The sequence below is a fragment of the Lissotriton vulgaris genome, chromosome 12, assembly GCF_964263255.1.
Source record: "Lissotriton vulgaris chromosome 12, aLisVul1.2, whole genome shotgun sequence".
Classification (NCBI taxonomy): Eukaryota; Metazoa; Chordata; class Amphibia; order Caudata; family Salamandridae; genus Lissotriton; species Lissotriton vulgaris.
In genome coordinates this window covers 548,098,221-548,116,625 of record NC_141700.1, presented here as the reverse complement: position 1 = coordinate 548,116,625, position 18,405 = coordinate 548,098,221, and the positions used below count along the sequence as shown (strand labels likewise).

At 48.2% G+C, this 18,405-nt stretch overlaps 1 protein-coding gene across 2 annotated transcripts in view; it reads right to left on the bottom strand.

The window, feature by feature from the left end:
• Positions 1 to 18,405, bottom strand: part of PIAS3 (protein inhibitor of activated STAT 3) — a 597,438-nt gene that overhangs the window by 270,986 nt on the left and 308,047 nt on the right. For both annotated transcript variants that reach the window (XM_086945355.1, XM_086945354.1), the window contains exon 2: positions 17,415 to 17,880. In XM_086945355.1, coding sequence (XP_086801481.1) covers positions 17,415 to 17,877 — 463 coding nt within the window. In that variant the 5' untranslated portion in view covers positions 17,878 to 17,880. The remainder of the gene's footprint in view (positions 1 to 17,414; positions 17,881 to 18,405) is intronic.

Genomic DNA, 18,405 nt, shown 5'->3' with positions numbered 1-18,405 from the left:
GCCGTCCACCCGCGTGGTACACCGACTCGTAGCATCCTCACTAGATCCTGAGCGCAGCTTCCATTAACTCCTTCTGATCGAAGTCAAGAGTTACTGTCTGGAAATTCCATTGCTGCAAACGATTTCAAACTGGGCTATGGGAACAGCATCTTCAGTTCTAAACCTCACGTGACCAGAGGGCAGAGGCTCCTCCTATAATGGTAGGGCAGTAGTGCCACACTGACAGTCCTCGGCATCCGGTAGTCAGAGTGCCTCAAAATTTGTAACCACCAACTTCTCCAGCCATAGCTACACAGCGTCGCGCATCCTTAAAATACAAATGTCCTTAGCACAATTCGGAATTAAGAAAAATGTGAAACGTTCAGATTGTGAGGGAGGGTGTCTAAACGTTTGTGTGGCCTAACAAAATGAGTAATCAGACATTTTAAAGATTTGAGGAACAAAGACACTGTGTCCAATGAATGTTTCTGCTGTGCAAGCCTGCTGCCTTGCTCATTTCTGTAACCATGGCAATGTAATAAACACAAACATGTCTCATGCTATAATTTTGTACTGGAAAGGCCAAGACAGAAGTCAGGCAGCCTGGTAGTCATTAGGTGGACTGCAGTTAAGGAGAAAGGTGCCCACGGGATGCAACTGAGCAGAGACGAGGGTAAGTAGCTTCTACAGCATACTGACACGTCACTGCTGTCTAAAAGGACCAAAGGCGATCGTGGTCAATGTTCAGAATTTTAAGTGGGCCGGGTCCTGTCGGTGCTCAGCACAGGCAATTCTAAAAAGCAGGAGCTGAGACAGGTCCCCATCTATAGGGCTCTCACTGTTTGCCCTCATCCTCGAGGTGGGAAAAAAAATCTTAACTGTGCAGCAGTGCCACCCTCCACTGCCTTTGGTGTAACAAAGAAACTCGTTATAGTTCTTTCAGTCTCATCATTTTAGAACCGAATCATTTTTAATTTTATATACAACGAAGCCATTGTTGTTGCTTATTTATCTTATGCAACTAAAAACCATTGACAAAGCCAATAGTCATGGCTTGTTGTAGGTGTAATGTTACGTGTATTATACATCTGGGCGCAATGACAGAAAGAGATAGCAACATAGCAGTCGGGCTGCACACAGATTGTTATCTTAAGACACCCCACCACCGCAGTTCTTCATCCCACTTAAAACTGTCAATGGCCATCGCCGCCCAACACGTGCACATTGCTTTACTGGCACCTTTGAACAGGTGCAAGTCTGGGTAAGGCCCAAGCCCTCATCGGTTTCGTAGATCTGGGCACCGGGTTGCTAGGGGACCACAGGTGTGCCTTTCCATATTTGGGTGTGCAGAGAACCTGAAGAGTCATGGGTGCGTGCACACGTGTGAGTGTGTGGCACAACTACAGAGGAACTATGAATGCCCTTTGTACACCACAAAGGTGAATGTGCAGGAAAACGAGCGAAGGCATTGATAAGTGATAAGTCGAGCGCAGCAGGCTGAGATACAGACAAAGGAATACTGAGCCCTGCTTACAAATCAGTCGCTACATTCTGATTTCAGTTTGCATGGAGAGTGGAATTACGAGTTGTCTAATAATGATCGCAACCTCAGTCTACTACCGACAGATTCCGGCGTGTCGAACTTGCAAACATTCCTTAGCAGAAAATACCTTGAAAAGGCAAAAATGCAGACTTTTGGTGTGTTTAATACTGAATATGCACGGTGAGCCTTATTCAGAAGCTGAAAAGCCAGCATTAGAGGTATTTAACACAACCAGTAAATATCCGAACCCATAGAAACAGCATTTTAGTGGGAGCGGTAAATACCGAACTTTATTCCGCACAATATCCGAGTGGTTTATGTTCAATGCTGAGATCTGTAGTCACGTTTAACCCATTTTAAAAAAAGCAGACGTAATTAATTGCTGAAAACAAGTGCTGAAGGAAATTCTAAGAAGGGACAGACAACATTTCAATGTAGCCCTGCAGTCTAAAAAGAATAATGTCACCACCATGTGAGCATTTTTTAAATGTATATCTATTAGGTTATTCCCACAGGTCCGTCTAGAAAAAATACACAAATAGAACCGACAATATACGTTTTGAAAATAAAAATAAATCACCGCCACAGCCCGGCTTTAACAGGAAGCCAGGCAAACTTTGTTGGGACGGGGGCCGGGCCGGGCAAAAACAGGAAGCAGGCGCTCCTGTGCCCGCCGGAGGATTTCCGTGTTAGCTAGCGGGGCTCCCGTGCTCGTGGAGAGCCCCGCGGCCCCCGCCTGTTACCCGGAATGACCCCCTGGCTGCCGAGGGACACGCAAGAAGAACCTGGTGAGTGGGGTGTGAGGGGGATGTGTGCGCGCGCGTGTGTGCGCACGTGTGTGTGTGTCTCTGGTGAGGTAAGGGGGGGAGCGTGTGCGTATGCAGTGTGTGTATGCAGTGTGTGTGTGTGTGCGCTCGTGTGTGTATGCGACGGCGGGGGTGCGTTCTCTGTATGTATGGGTGCGTGCATGGGCGCTTGTGTGTCTCTGTGTATGCGCATGCATGTGTGGTGCCGTGCGCGCCCTTGAGGAGGAATCTGAGACAGCGAGGCTCGTGCCTGATCGCTGTCTCACATTCCTCCAGACACGCCAGCAAAAGATGTCTTCGCAGACAGCAGGCTTCGCCTGCTTTTTACGTCTGCTCGACCTAAAAAAGAGGAAGGAAAGCCATTAACTTAATAGCAAACAAATGAGAATGACAAAAAAGGCAACCAAGGGCAAGCAACAGGAGGGCGGTAAGCCTACTGCACGTTTTTGATCGAGTAGGTGAGAGATTTTCTCAAGGTGAGACCTACGAAGCCCCAAAACTCATTTCACCTTTAAAGGAAGTAACCTGATGACAAAGATTTGGGATAGCTGTCAAGGTCTGCAATTAATACCTGTAGCAAACTGCTTCTGTCCATTTGATCTACCTGGATTTTTTGCATCTGACTACCTTTTTTTGGGGGCGTTTACTATTAGCGTGCCTCACTCAAAGTAAATTTACAATATGGGACTGAAAAAGCTATCTGCCATTGTCCGCTTTTTTAGATAGGTTCAGTGTTCAGGTTAAGAGGCTCTGGTCTGATTACATGGAACAGGACAGCACACGTGTACATGTTGAACATGTGAGACTACCATCTTGGCTCTTCAAGGATTGATACTGACCTGGAGGAGGAGGAGGGGAAGAAATCTGCATCAGTTAATTAGCTTGTCACACTGCACCCGGGCTGGGACAGCCTAAGCCCACAGAAGCAAAGGAGGAAGGCCAGACCTCTAGAGTCCAACGCAGGAGGAGACTCCTGAAGTTTTGGTATAAAGGGGTCAGCCAGCTGCTTCAGCTAGGAGCAGAGCTGAGGCTCTCGGGGAAGCTCTTTCCACAGACATCTTGAATTTTTCCATATCAGAATGTCCCAGAATGCTGTTGAAGAGGATGGGTGGACAGGGGTGGTGTGATAAAGTGACATCCTTGGTTTGGCCAGGGTTGCCTGCCTTCTAGAACTTTCCACCCCGACTTAATAACCCCTGCAGAAAGGAGGTACTGATGAGAAGACACAGAACCTGAGAACAACAACAGCGAAAGAATGCCCAGCTGGAAGGAGAAGCCACCTGATGTCACTGCAAAGAAAGACTGAAAGACTTTAACTCCAACGGCCTCCAGGATTATTATGGGTCTCTCCACAGCCAGTGACACTGGCCCCATATGGGGTGGGGCCGTGTGTGTAGGGCCCCCTTTCCGCAACAACTGTTGGCCCCTGTACCCCATCTCCCAGGGCCTGCCGCAAGATTCCACTGTCCCAGGGATAATACTCCTAGGACTGGGATGCAATGAGGCACGTTGCCCATGTTTCCTGGGGGGGGGGAGGGGGGGGGAGGGCGATGGTGGTGGTGGTTGGCTAATACCAGGTTTCTTTCATGCTCAGAGATTACTTTTCTGACTAGTTTCTATTCACTTTGAGTCATAATGTAACTGGAGAAATTACACATTCTTCTGTGTTTGGGCGAATGGCCAATTACAAGGAGCAATACAAGTGATTAAAACATGTGTATGTTAATTTTCCACCATTGATGAAGTCCACAGTCACACACTCACTGTGTAGGTACATGTGCTGTCTTGTTGAGTCTTTACGTCCATAAGCAATAATAAAGAAGAAATGAACTGTATACTATGTGTGTTACTGTTTTCTTCTGGGAGAGCCAAATATTAATTTCCAGACTTGGAAGGGGTTACAGAGGCAGCCTTCATCCCTGTTGTGCACCTACATCACACAGTACACTGAGATTCTGTTACTCACAACACAAGCTATAGAGGGGGAGGGTGTGAGGTGAGGGGGAGGGTGTGAGGTGAGGGGGGTGTGAGGGGGAGGGTGTGAGGGTGAGGGGGTGTGAGGGTGAGGGGGGGTGAGGGGTGGGTGAGGGTGAGGGGGTGGGTGAGGGTAAGGGGGTGGGGTTGTGAGGGTGTGGGGTTGTGAGGGTGAAAGGGTGAGGGGGGTGAGGGGGGGTGAGGGTGATGGGAGTGAGGGTGGGTGAGGGGGTGTGAGGGTGTGTGTGAGGGTGAGGGTGTGTGGGGGTGAGGGTGAGGGGGTGACGGGGTGTGAGGGTGACGGGGTGTGAGGGTGACGGGGGTGAGGGTGACAGGGGTGAGGGTGACGGGGGTGAGGGTGACGGGGGTGAGGGTGACGGGGGTGTGAGGGTGACGGGGGTGTGAGGGTGACGGGGGTGTGAGGGTGACGGGGGTGTGAGGGTGACGGGGGTGAGGGTGACGGGGGTGTGAGGGTGACGGGGTGTGAGGGTGAGGGGGGTGTGAGGGTGAGGGGTGTGAGGGTGAGGGGTGTGAGGGTGAGGGGGTGGGGGTGAGGGGGTGGGTAAGGGGGGATGAGGCGGAGGGGATGGGGTTGTGAGGGTGTGAGTTGGTGAGGGTGAAGGGGTGAGGGGGGTGAGGGTGAGGGGGGGTGAGGGTGATGGGGGTGAGGGGGTGTGAGGGTGTGTGGGGGTGAGGGGGTGTGAGGCTGAAGGTGTGTGAGGGTGAGGGTGTTGGGTGTGAGGGGGTGAGGGTGACGGGGGTGTGAGGGTGACGGGGTGTGAGGGTGACGGGGGTATGAGGGTGACGGGGGTGTGAGGGTGACAAGGTGTGCGGATGAAGGGGGTATGGCGTTGACGGGGGTGTGAGGGTGACGGGGTGTGAGGGTGGCGGGGGTGTGAGGGTGAGGGGGTGTGAGGGTGAGGGGGTGTGAGGGTGAGTGTGTGAGGGGGTGAGTGTGTGTGAGGTGGGGGTGAGGGGGTGTGAGGGTGAGGGGGTGTGAGGGTGAGGGGGGTGAGGGGATGTGAGGTTGAGGGGGTGTGAGGGTGAGTGAGTGGGGGTGAGAGGGTTGTGAGGGTGAGGGCACGAGGCTGAGTGAGGGTGTGGGGGTTGAGTGAGGGTGTGGGGGTTGAGTGAGGGTGAGGGGGTGTGAGGGCAGAGGGGGTGTGAGGGTGTGTGCGGGAGGGGGGGCAAGGGTGTGTGTGGGTGGGGGTGGGTGAGGGTGGGTGTGTGAGGGTGGGGGTGTGTGAGGGTGGGGGTGAGTGAGGGGGTGTGAGGGTGAGTGAGGGGGTGTGAGGGTGATTGAGGGTGAGTGAGTGTGTGAGAGGGTGAGTGAGGGTGTGGGGGTGTGAGGGTGTGTGAGGGGTAGAGGGGTGTGAGGATGTGAGGGTGAGGGAGGGTGAGGGGATGTGAGGGTGAGGGGATGTGAGGGTGAGGGGATGTGAGGGTGAGGGGATGTGAGGGTGAGGGGATGTGAGGGGTGTGAGGGGTGTGAGGGTGAGTGGCAGTGAGGGGTGTGAGGGTGAGTGGGTGGGGTGTGTGAGGGTGGGGGTGGGTGAGAGGGTGGGGGTGTGTGATGGTGGGGGGGTGTGATGATGGGGGGGTGTGATGGTGAGGGTGTGTGAGGGTGAGGGTTTGTGAGGGGGAGGGTGAGAGTGTTGTGAGGGTGTGTGAGGGTGAGTGAGGGTGGGTGAGGGGATGTGAGGGTGAGTGGATGTGTGGGTGAGGGGATGTGAGGGTGAGGGGATGTGAGGGTGAGGGGATGTGAGGGTGAGGGATGTGAGGGTGAGGGGGTGAGAGGGTGGGGGAGTGAGAGGGTGGGGGAGAGAGGGTGGGGGAGTGAGAGGGTGGGGGAGTGTGAGGGTGGGGGAGTGTGAGGGTGTGAGCGTTGGGGAGTGTGAGGGTGTGGGTGTGTGAGGGTGTGGGTGTGTGAGGGTGCTCACCTGCCCCACCCAGCTCGCGCTGCGACGTCCTGGCTGAGAAGACTCATCTCAAGAATTGAGATGAGTATGCGAGCGAGGGGGCACAGCAAATGTAAAATGTAAGCATCGGAAAGCCCGCTGCCAAGGTGGACAGCAATGCAACAACCTCCGGTGCCCGAGTAAGAGAGAAAATCGTGGTGGCTCCTCAGAAAAGAGGGGAACGAGATGCAAGACCAAAATGGTGGTCCATCAAAGCTGAAACCCAAGAGAAACACAGCTGTGAACCAAGAGCTGCGCCAGACAAAAGCGCACGCTGAAAACTGAGTTTGATTACTGGAAGGTACGCTACAGGTTCGCTCCCGCAGGAGGGCTTGAAAAGCTTGGAAAGCTCAAGTGGGCGGTGTGATCTAAACTCGGCTACGGCTACCGAGAGCAAGGCAGCCTGATCTGTCTCACCAAAGGGAGGGTCACCTGGCGGTCTATATCTCGGAAATAACACGGAGCGAATATGTCACACAAAATGGTGACTTAGATCGACTGAGCCCAGCACCAGCTCCGATACACAGTCACAAAGCGCTGTTAGAAGATGATGTAAGCTTCTGGGGGCTGTTGGGAAGCGGAGGGCGCATAGGGCAACAAAACAGTCCTGCATGATCAGGGGATCAGAGATATCTTAGGACCCTCGGTGCGGGCAGCCGAGGAAGCAGGTCACGGGCATCACTTGAGAACAAGGCCTAGTTCCTGGTTCTATCGCCGACGGGAAGCTGGACTGTTCGACGGGCTGAACTGGAATCACTGTCTCCCAAAGGTGCCTAGAAGTGTTCCATACAGCGCTTCACGTAAGGAGCGGTGCCCCCCACCTCACTGTCTGCAGCCGCTGTGTGGCTGGGGTCCCGCATAAAGTTTCTGGAGGTACGCGCTACTTAAACACTATTCCCGGAGTGTGGGCGCTATATTGCTGTGGTGACCCCTGCACTTTTATCGGGAAGGAATGTACGTGGCCTCTATACTGCAGGAAGGCGCTGTACACGAGCTCCAGCCACAGTGCCGCTTTGTTGCCGTGGGAAGGAGCTATGTGAGCGTTACATTCGACGCGTGGGCGCTATACTGCAGTGCCGGGCTCCAATTACCCGTCGATCTGCGCAAAACGACCGAATTCTGCCGTGATACAAGCGGAAGCAAAGCGGACGAAGACAGGAAAGGGGACAAAAACGGTAACACAAGGAAAACGAACCCGCAAATGCAAAGGGGGGACACCATCTTAAATGAACACAGGCAGTGAAAGTAAAACCACAACCACAAACAAAGGGTGTAAGGTGTCTAACAGCGACGCTGGGCAGAGCTGAACAATTTACTTACTTACGCGTCTTTATAGAGCGCGGATTTTCCCCGAAGGCGTCAGAGCACTTCACAATAGGAACAGAAATGTACAAGCGAGCAATTAACAACAAGTAATTTTCCCGCAATCACAAGTTACCGGTCTAGGTTGCTGCACGCTTTCATGAAGCAGAGTTGCTGGCGGGGGCGAAACCAGGAAGTCAGGCATCCTTGCCCGTGACATGGGCGGGGCCTGTGACGTGGCCGGAAGAGGCTGGTGTTGCCCGTTGCGCCGGAGAAAAGGAGCTCAGCGAGGCGACGCGACAAAAGAGCACTGTGAGTGGAGGGGGGATATGTGTGTCTGTGCGCGTGAGCCCCGTGAGTGGTGGGGGAGGGGGGTGCGTGGGTGCGTGCGTGCGTGCGTGTGTGTGTGTGTGTGTGTGTGTGTGCCTGCCTGCCTGTGTGTGTATGTATGCCTGGGGGGGCGGGGGGGGGGGAGAATGTGTGTGCGCAAGCGTGACTTTGCCTGTGTGTGTACGCGCGCAATGGCCAGAAGCTGACTTGCGGTGAATGTTGAGAACAGGGGTTGTGCACGGCGCCGGCTGGGCGTGCGCGCCCACGAGGTGAAATCGCCGATGGGAACCTCGTGCACATCCCCTGTCTCACATTCATCGGAACACGCCAACAAAAGATGTCTTCGCAGACAAAGCAGGCTTCGCCTGCTTTTTAGGTCTGCTCGACCTAAAAAAGAAGTGGGGGGTGGTGACGTCACGACAGGAAGTGACGTCACTAAAGGTGGCTTGCCCTCAAGTTGCAGTTTATAGTTCTCGAGCTCCCGGTAAAATAAGTGGGGAGACGCCGTCCACCCGCGTGGTACACCGACTCGTAGCATCCTCACTAGATCCTGAGCGCAGCTTCCATTAACTCCTTCTGATCGAAGTCAAGAGTTACTGTCTGGAAATTCCATTGCTGCAAACGATTTCAAACTGGGCTATGGGAACAGCATCTTCAGTTCTAAACCTCACGTGACCAGAGGGCAGAGGCTCCTCCTATAATGGTAGGGCAGTAGTGCCACACTGACAGTCCTCGGCATCCGGTAGTCAGAGTGCCTCAAAATTTGTAACCACCAACTTCTCCAGCCATAGCTACACAGCGTCGCGCATCCTTAAAATACAAATGTCCTTAGCACAATTCGGAATTAAGAAAAATGTGAAACGTTCAGATTGTGAGGGAGGGTGTCTAAACGTTTGTGTGGCCTAACAAAATGAGTAATCAGACATTTTAAAGATTTGAGGAACAAAGACACTGTGTCCAATGAATGTTTCTGCTGTGCAAGCCTGCTGCCTTGCTCATTTCTGTAACCATGGCAATGTAATAAACACAAACATGTCTCATGCTATAATTTTGTACTGGAAAGGCCAAGACAGAAGTCAGGCAGCCTGGTAGTCATTAGGTGGACTGCAGTTAAGGAGAAAGGTGCCCACGGGATGCAACTGAGCAGAGACGAGGGTAAGTAGCTTCTACAGCATACTGACACGTCACTGCTGTCTAAAAGGACCAAAGGCGATCGTGGTCAATGTTCAGAATTTTAAGTGGGCCGGGTCCTGTCGGTGCTCAGCACAGGCAATTCTAAAAAGCAGGAGCTGAGACAGGTCCCCATCTATAGGGCTCTCACTGTTTGCCCTCATCCTCGAGGTGGGAAAAAAAATCTTAACTGTGCAGCAGTGCCACCCTCCACTGCCTTTGGTGTAACAAAGAAACTCGTTATAGTTCTTTCAGTCTCATCATTTTAGAACCGAATCATTTTTAATTTTATATACAACGAAGCCATTGTTGTTGCTTATTTATCTTATGCAACTAAAAACCATTGACAAAGCCAATAGTCATGGCTTGTTGTAGGTGTAATGTTACGTGTATTATACATCTGGGCGCAATGACAGAAAGAGATAGCAACATAGCAGTCGGGCTGCACACAGATTGTTATCTTAAGACACCCCACCACCGCAGTTCTTCATCCCACTTAAAACTGTCAATGGCCATCGCCGCCCAACACGTGCACATTGCTTTACTGGCACCTTTGAACAGGTGCAAGTCTGGGTAAGGCCCAAGCCCTCATCGGTTTCGTAGATCTGGGCACCGGGTTGCTAGGGGACCACAGGTGTGCCTTTCCATATTTGGGTGTGCAGAGAACCTGAAGAGTCATGGGTGCGTGCACACGTGTGAGTGTGTGGCACAACTACAGAGGAACTATGAATGCCCTTTGTACACCACAAAGGTGAATGTGCAGGAAAACGAGCGAAGGCATTGATAAGTGATAAGTCGAGCGCAGCAGGCTGAGATACAGACAAAGGAATACTGAGCCCTGCTTACAAATCAGTCGCTACATTCTGATTTCAGTTTGCATGGAGAGTGGAATTACGAGTTGTCTAATAATGATCGCAACCTCAGTCTACTACCGACAGATTCCGGCGTGTCGAACTTGCAAACATTCCTTAGCAGAAAATACCTTGAAAAGGCAAAAATGCAGACTTTTGGTGTGTTTAATACTGAATATGCACAGTGAGCCTTATTCAGAAGCTGAAAAGCCAGCATTAGAGGTATTTAACACAACCAGTAAATATCCGAACCCATAGAAACAGCATTTTAGTGGGAGCGGTAAATACCGAACTTTATTCCGCACAATATCCGAGTGGTTTATGTTCAATGCTGAGATCTGTAGTCACGTTTAACCCATTTTAAAAAAAGCAGACGTAATTAATTGCTGAAAACAAGTGCTGAAGGAAATTCTAAGAAGGGACAGACAACATTTCAATGTAGCCCTGCAGTCTAAAAAGAATAATGTCACCACCATGTGAGCATTTTTTAAATGTATATCTATTAGGTTATTCCCACAGGTCCGTCTAGAAAAAATACACAAATAGAACCGACAATATACGTTTTGAAAATAAAAATAAATCACCGCCACAGCCCGGCTTTAACAGGAAGCCAGGCAAACTTTGTTGGGACGGGGGCCGGGCCGGGCAAAAACAGGAAGCAGGCGCTCCTGTGCCCGCCGGAGGATTTCCGTGTTAGCTAGCGGGGCTCCCGTGCTCGTGGAGAGCCCCGCGGCCCCCGCCTGTTACCCGGAATGACCCCCTGGCTGCCGAGGGACACGCAAGAAGAACCTGGTGAGTGGGGTGTGAGGGGGATGTGTGCGCGCGCGTGTGTGCGCACGTGTGTGTGTGTCTCTGGTGAGGTAAGGGGGGGAGCGTGTGCGTATGCAGTGTGTGTATGCAGTGTGTGTGTGTGTGCGCTCGTGTGTGTATGCGACGGCGGGGGTGCGTTCTCTGTATGTATGGGTGCGTGCATGGGCGCTTGTGTGTCTCTGTGTATGCGCATGCATGTGTGGTGCCGTGCGCGCCCTTGAGGAGGAATCTGAGACAGCGAGGCTCGTGCCTGATCGCTGTCTCACATTCCTCCAGACACGCCAGCAAAAGATGTCTTCGCAGACAGCAGGCTTCGCCTGCTTTTTACGTCTGCTCGACCTAAAAAAGAGGAAGGAAAGCCATTAACTTAATAGCAAACAAATGAGAATGACAAAAAAGGCAACCAAGGGCAAGCAACAGGAGGGCGGTAAGCCTACTGCACGTTTTTGATCGAGTAGGTGAGAGATTTTCTCAAGGTGAGACCTACGAAGCCCCAAAACTCATTTCACCTTTAAAGGAAGTAACCTGATGACAAAGATTTGGGATAGCTGTCAAGGTCTGCAATTAATACCTGTAGCAAACTGCTTCTGTCCATTTGATCTACCTGGATTTTTTGCATCTGACTACCTTTTTTTGGGGGCGTTTACTATTAGCGTGCCTCACTCAAAGTAAATTTACAATATGGGACTGAAAAAGCTATCTGCCATTGTCCGCTTTTTTAGATAGGTTCAGTGTTCAGGTTAAGAGGCTCTGGTCTGATTACATGGAACAGGACAGCACACGTGTACATGTTGAACATGTGAGACTACCATCTTGGCTCTTCAAGGATTGATACTGACCTGGAGGAGGAGGAGGGGAAGAAATCTGCATCAGTTAATTAGCTTGTCACACTGCACCCGGGCTGGGACAGCCTAAGCCCACAGAAGCAAAGGAGGAAGGCCAGACCTCTAGAGTCCAACGCAGGAGGAGACTCCTGAAGTTTTGGTATAAAGGGGTCAGCCAGCTGCTTCAGCTAGGAGCAGAGCTGAGGCTCTCGGGGAAGCTCTTTCCACAGACATCTTGAATTTTTCCATATCAGAATGTCCCAGAATGCTGTTGAAGAGGATGGGTGGACAGGGGTGGTGTGATAAAGTGACATCCTTGGTTTGGCCAGGGTTGCCTGCCTTCTAGAACTTTCCACCCCGACTTAATAACCCCTGCAGAAAGGAGGTACTGATGAGAAGACACAGAACCTGAGAACAACAACAGCGAAAGAATGCCCAGCTGGAAGGAGAAGCCACCTGATGTCACTGCAAAGAAAGACTGAAAGACTTTAACTCCAACGGCCTCCAGGATTATTATGGGTCTCTCCACAGCCAGTGACACTGGCCCCATATGGGGTGGGGCCGTGTGTGTAGGGCCCCCTTTCCGCAACAACTGTTGGCCCCTGTACCCCATCTCCCAGGGCCTGCCGCAAGATTCCACTGTCCCAGGGATAATACTCCTAGGACTGGGATGCAATGAGGCACGTTGCCCATGTTTCCTGGGGGGGGGGAGGGGGGGGAGGGCGATGGTGGTGGTGGTTGGCTAATACCAGGTTTCTTTCATGCTCAGAGATTACTTTTCTGACTAGTTTCTATTCACTTTGAGTCATAATGTAACTGGAGAAATTACACATTCTTCTGTGTTTGGGCGAATGGCCAATTACAAGGAGCAATACAAGTGATTAAAACATGTGTATGTTAATTTTCCACCATTGATGAAGTCCACGGTCACACACTCACTGTGTAGGTACATGTGCTGTCTTGTTGAGTCTTTACGTCCATAAGCAATAATAAAGAAGAAATGAACTGTATACTATGTGTGTTACTGTTTTCTTCTGGGAGAGCCAAATATTAATTTCCAGACTTGGAAGGGGTTACAGAGGCAGCCTTCATCCCTGTTGTGCACCTACATCACACAGTACACTGAGATTCTGTTACTCACAACACAAGCTATAGAGTGACAACATTCAGCTTGTGCAGTTGACTTTCTCCAAATGCTATGTTTTGCTGTCTACAGTGTGCAATACACTGCTTAACATGGCATTATTAAGCCACTTGCATCTACTGACCTAAATTAAAAGGGGTCTGGGAAATATTTTTGGGCTGCAATACTACAAAGAATAAGGGTTTCAATCAATCTACTTGCATCTTAGATACTGATAGATTATATTAAAAGATGCACAGTTTGATCCATCACTATAAACTCACAAACTAAGTAGAGGTGGCACTTTTTCCTTTGTTCAGATAGCCAAATACTGGCAGGGTAAGGACTATTTAAGAATGCCTGAAAATGAAAGGTGGTAAAGACCTAGCTGGTCCAAAATAGATGACCCCCTCACTCTAAGCATCGCAGAATGAAAACTAGACCTTGTGGAACTAGCCCACACTCCCAAAATAGTTTGTATGTGCAAAATATTTAAAAGTATCATATTCACTTCACACCATCTCTACATTCAGCTAGGAGTTTATTGCAATAATTGGGATTTCTCTTCAATCCTTACTTATAAACCATTACCTTTGCCATACGGGGGACAACGTGAAACTACACTGTCGGCAAAGTATCAACTTATTCGCCCAATGCAGTACTTTGGGTAGTCATTAGGGAATTAGGCACTAAACAAAACCTACTACAATACGATAGTTGCCAACGCTCGTTGTTCTTTGTTATTTTAAGTGAAGCTGAAGATTCTCTATGGTATGTCTGTCAATGCTTTTTAAATTGTATAGATACCTCAAAACAACATTGTTTTCTACAGGCAGTTTTATCTATTCTCTACCACTACACAAGTTTAATGGGTTCTGAGTTGTTCAAATTTTAGTTTTTCACATTTGCTTGTGTGAAATACTTTATAAAAGGATGTGAAATGCAACTGCCAATATATGACTATTTCAGATAACCTACACCAATTTCTTCAGGTCTAGTGGGACGAAAAACTAATAGGCAGATGTGTTTTATCTTTTCAAACAAGTAACTGAACTTTCAACAAAGTAACTATACCAAAATGGAATACTGATGAAGGCATAAAGGTTTTGCTCCACGTCAACTTGAACACACTCATTTTATACATTGTAGATGTTATTCTATGCCTGAAAAACACACCTGCTACATTTTTACCCAGAAACTCAAATGAATGATTTAAGTGGAGGGTGAGACTAGGGTTTTTAGTGGGATCGAATGGAAGCATTTACCCAACACAGATATCGGGGGTTTTGGAGGAGAATACAGGATCAGGTGGGATGTCTTGATGATGATGATGGCTTCTTAAGTTTTATGTTATGGAAGCAATGTTCTATTTTAAGTAAAACCAGTTAAACAAATCCAGAATTCCTCTCATCCACAGTGTTAAAAAATACAGCCATGGCTTAGATCTGGCAATTTGCCAATAGCATAGCCTGTTGTTTTGCCATAATAGTCTCATAAAACATTGTAACGGTGGTGTCCTCGCCAATATGAAAAATAAAGAAAAAATAATTTGGTCTCAAGAATAGCGGTAGTACCAGTAGTCCTGAGCACTGAAAGGATCCACTGTGTGTGTGGATATGCTCCTTGTGAATGAACAGAATGTTGTCACTCACAATGAAGTTAAAAAATGATTCAAGTGGGTTGGCATTTTGCCTTAAGCCGTTGATGCCGAAGAAAAATGTTTACTCAACAGATCAATGGATGAAGAGGGCTGGCTGAAAGCCCCTAAAAATAAGTTGGATCTTGGCTAAAGCCAGACTCTAAAATAACACAATAAGCTTCCATACCCAACACCCCAGCTTTTTCAACAATGGTGCCAATATGAGATAAGAAAATACAGAATGACAGGGCCCGAAATCAAGACTTGCTTTGAAGACTGAACATTGGGAAGACATGGGTCTTGAGCGAAGGGTATGGCAAACTCACTACATTTCCAGTATCACACAGGACATAAAAGATGATCACATCCCTTGGCTAATTGGCATCTAAAAAATAAATACAAACAGACCAAAACATGGCGTGGTGTGAGTTATGGTATGCACTGTATACCTTAACTGGTAAATTTCATGGCTTTTTCTGCTTTGCATTATTGAACATAACAAACCTATATCTACTTCTGTCAGTGACCGTGTTCTTGTATATGCATATAGATCTAAATATATATAGTGATCTAGCAAATTAGGTGTGGGCAATTTTCAAAAATACACTAATAGAGATTAGGAATTGAGGACAGAAAAAAAGTAGGCTATACTTAGAGAGAGCAGGCATGCAGGCGATGGAACATAAGGAGAGGATCATTCCACAGAAAGAAAGGAGAGGGGAACAATCATTATTAATTTTAAGTCAAGGTCTTTTTGAGGTCGAAGGCTACCAGAAAGCACAACTGTCTAGTTGCAAAGACATCTTTGGCCATGCTGAAAGTTGACCTAGGAATACATTCTGCTTATTGCTTAGCACTGGCTTAGTATTTTGTCATTCACATATCCTTACTTTCTATTTGCTGACTCTACTTTTTCAGACTATCCAGCTTGTGTTTGACCCTACTGTGGAGAATAACCCTTTTACCATCTCTCTGAATGTTTCCTTCAATTCATCCTGGAAAGCGCCACTTTATTTTATCCTGCCATACCTCAGGCTACACACGCTATGACACTTTCCTCCACTCCTTTCTATGCCACTCCTCTCTATGACACTCCTACACCCCTCTATTCACATGAGTCAAGGTTTCTCTACAACACTACTCACTCTATGTACTCCACTCTACACCAGGACACTCCGTTCTAAATCAACACACTTGTCTCCATTCTACACTGCTCCACAAACATCAACTCTACGACACTCCACAACACTGCGCTTTGCAACACTCCACTCTAATGCAAATATGAAAAAAGGGATATGGGCAGGATCTTTCATCGGGTGGAGTTTCATCAGCTGCAACTTAACAGTACATATTCTATTCTAACCTATTTATACAACCCATCATTTTCATGCACTCACATAACACCTACTAATGATCCCACCTACCTCCTATTAATTTAATCTACCACAAAGTAGCAGCATGAAATGGTTTCTGTGACAGCACAAGACTAATCGTAATAATAAACAATAATTGATAACCACTGGATAAATCACTAACCTCAGCATTGTAACTGCTATTTAAATTTAATTCAAAACTACATATATTAAAATAGTGGCGATTGCCATGGAATTACTCTTGTTAAGGCGGTGTTTCTGTGGAAATGCTATTGTTTGATTTATAACTTTTGACCCTTAGGACAGATTTGCACAAAACCTAAGTCCATTTATCTCCCATAGGAAATGTTGCCAAAAGCAAAAGAAAAACCAAATGGAATAGAGGGTTGGATGAAAAAAACTGGCCTCTGGCCAGACTCTCTGCTTAAACCCTTGAATGTTACCTGCGCCCTACCTCCAGCAGGCAACCTGAGCCTAGTCCTGTGAAGGTGGCCACCCACCCTACTGCACACAGCCGTATGGGGTGTTTCCCAAAGGGCCTGGGCCCTGTGGACAACCCCCAATGCTCCACATGCCTTTTGCTGCGCACGGTGGAATTTGGCAACAGGCCCGAAGGTCATATCTACCCCATCCCCTCACACTTAACAAGTCCTCCGTAGAGGGGCCACACACAAGCACAACAAGGATGACTTGTGCCCAACCTCCCATGAGAGGCAAACCCCTGGGCCAAGCACAGCAGGAGGTTGACTGCAGAGCATGGCTAGAGGCCCGGTCCTGCACCCTACACTCCATGAGCCGGGTTTATGACCAGACTTTTCTATCCAAGTTATATTTTGTTATTTTTGGATCCTTCGTCGTAGGAGGATCTGCGGATGGACACAGGAGGCCCTAAATGGATTACTCAGGTCCAGTTGCTGGATTCATGGATCCTGCAACAACAGTTAAAAAAAAAAAAACTTTATTTAGACCACAGGGAGGATACCTTTGGGAAGACAGCATGTGGGCCAAGGTCTTAAGGTGTGTTCAGATTGCCCCCTTAGGTGTAATCTTTCAGCTTTCTTCATGATCTGGGAACAGAGTACCAACATCCTGTAATGGCGGTCACAACAACTTTTCCCATGTTGCAGCCAGACAATCAGAATTTTAAGATACAGGTGTTCCTTCTCTGGATCCGCAGGACTGGCCAATCAAAATGAAGGATTCTGGGATAGTGGAGGAACCTCAGTACTATGTATTTCTAACTTTTAAGCCCTTAATGCCTACCTTGTGCACATTTTTAAACACTAATTTCTCAAAAACTGCTGAACAGGTTTACAAAAATTAATTAAGCATGCTTTCTGACTAAGGTTCTAACTTTGTACCAAATTTTGTGTTATTCCGTTCAGCCATTTTTTCTGTATTGGACATAAAAAGTAAATATATGCTATTTTGACCCACAACACCCACTTGTTCTTGGTCCCCACTTGATTGATGAACGCAAAATGTGTTCAATGGTGCCAAAGTTAGTAAGAAAACACAAAATGCAAAGTCTGAGCTAACTAGATCAACAATGGTGTTATCGCTGCCAATGTAATATCTTACACTCCACTGTGCTGTAAAATCAAATAAAATTGGATCTTGATATGGTGTGTTTAAAAGAACATCCAGCACTCTTTTGAATTCAGGGATACAGGCAGAATAGTGAGCAACAAATAAATTAAACGTGCAAACCCCTTTCTTTGGATTTACTCACCAAGCGTGGTCGGTTTTATGAGTTCGTCATAAACGTCGTAAAAAGGTAGCCTCTTCATTTTGACATCAGGATGAACAGGGTGAATAGGTGGGGAAAGGTGCTGCAAGTCCACTTCATGCTTAGGTCCCAACATGGGCATGGGGGGTAACATGGCGGCTGGAACACCAGACCCTGTAGGACTGGTATCGTAGGCCAAGTGGCACACAGCACTTTGAGTCAGAGCAGCAGCAGAGGGCAGGTTCACTCCCTGCATATGGAGCATTGATAGCTCTGTTGGGCTCAGGATCTTGCGAGGTAACCTCCGCCGATAAAGCTCCTTGATCTTCATCTGGATGGCCGGACTGCAACCAGACTTCACCAAATGCAATGATTTTGTCAGCAGCTCGTGCTTCCTTCCAGTTTTATTTCTGCCAGCGAAACCCAAAAGCACCTGCAACTCAGACACCCTCAAGCTCATAACCATGTGCTGTAAAACAAGGAAAACAGACAAAAATATTTTTATTCATGGTCATTTGGAATGAGAAACTCATACTGCACCTAAAAGAAAATTGTAACTTCAGCATTACTGCATAGTTAGAAGTGATTCATCCAACAGAGCACCAGCTGCCATTGCAGCACTTTTGGTAGGTTGGGGGTGACTTTCCCAAGATTTCAAGTTTTCCATTGCAGGCTGGAATTTGATTTGGCTAGTACAAATGTACTAATGCAAATGTGTATGTACCTATGAGCATGTTCCTGTGCCCCCTTCATTGTGATTGTCTTGGGATTTGATGAGTGAGACTCTTGTGAATTGCTTCCACAATTTCAAGGAAGGTATGCATACCCATTGCACAGCAGAGGAGTGCTAGTGTGTGGCTCAGTGAAATACATTCAAATTCACTCTCAATCTTGGTGGGGGGCAAATTATAAAGCCACACATTAATAAAACAATTAAAGATCTTAAATACCGAAAGCATCAACATAAAATTTGACAACCACTCCTGGTCTCCAG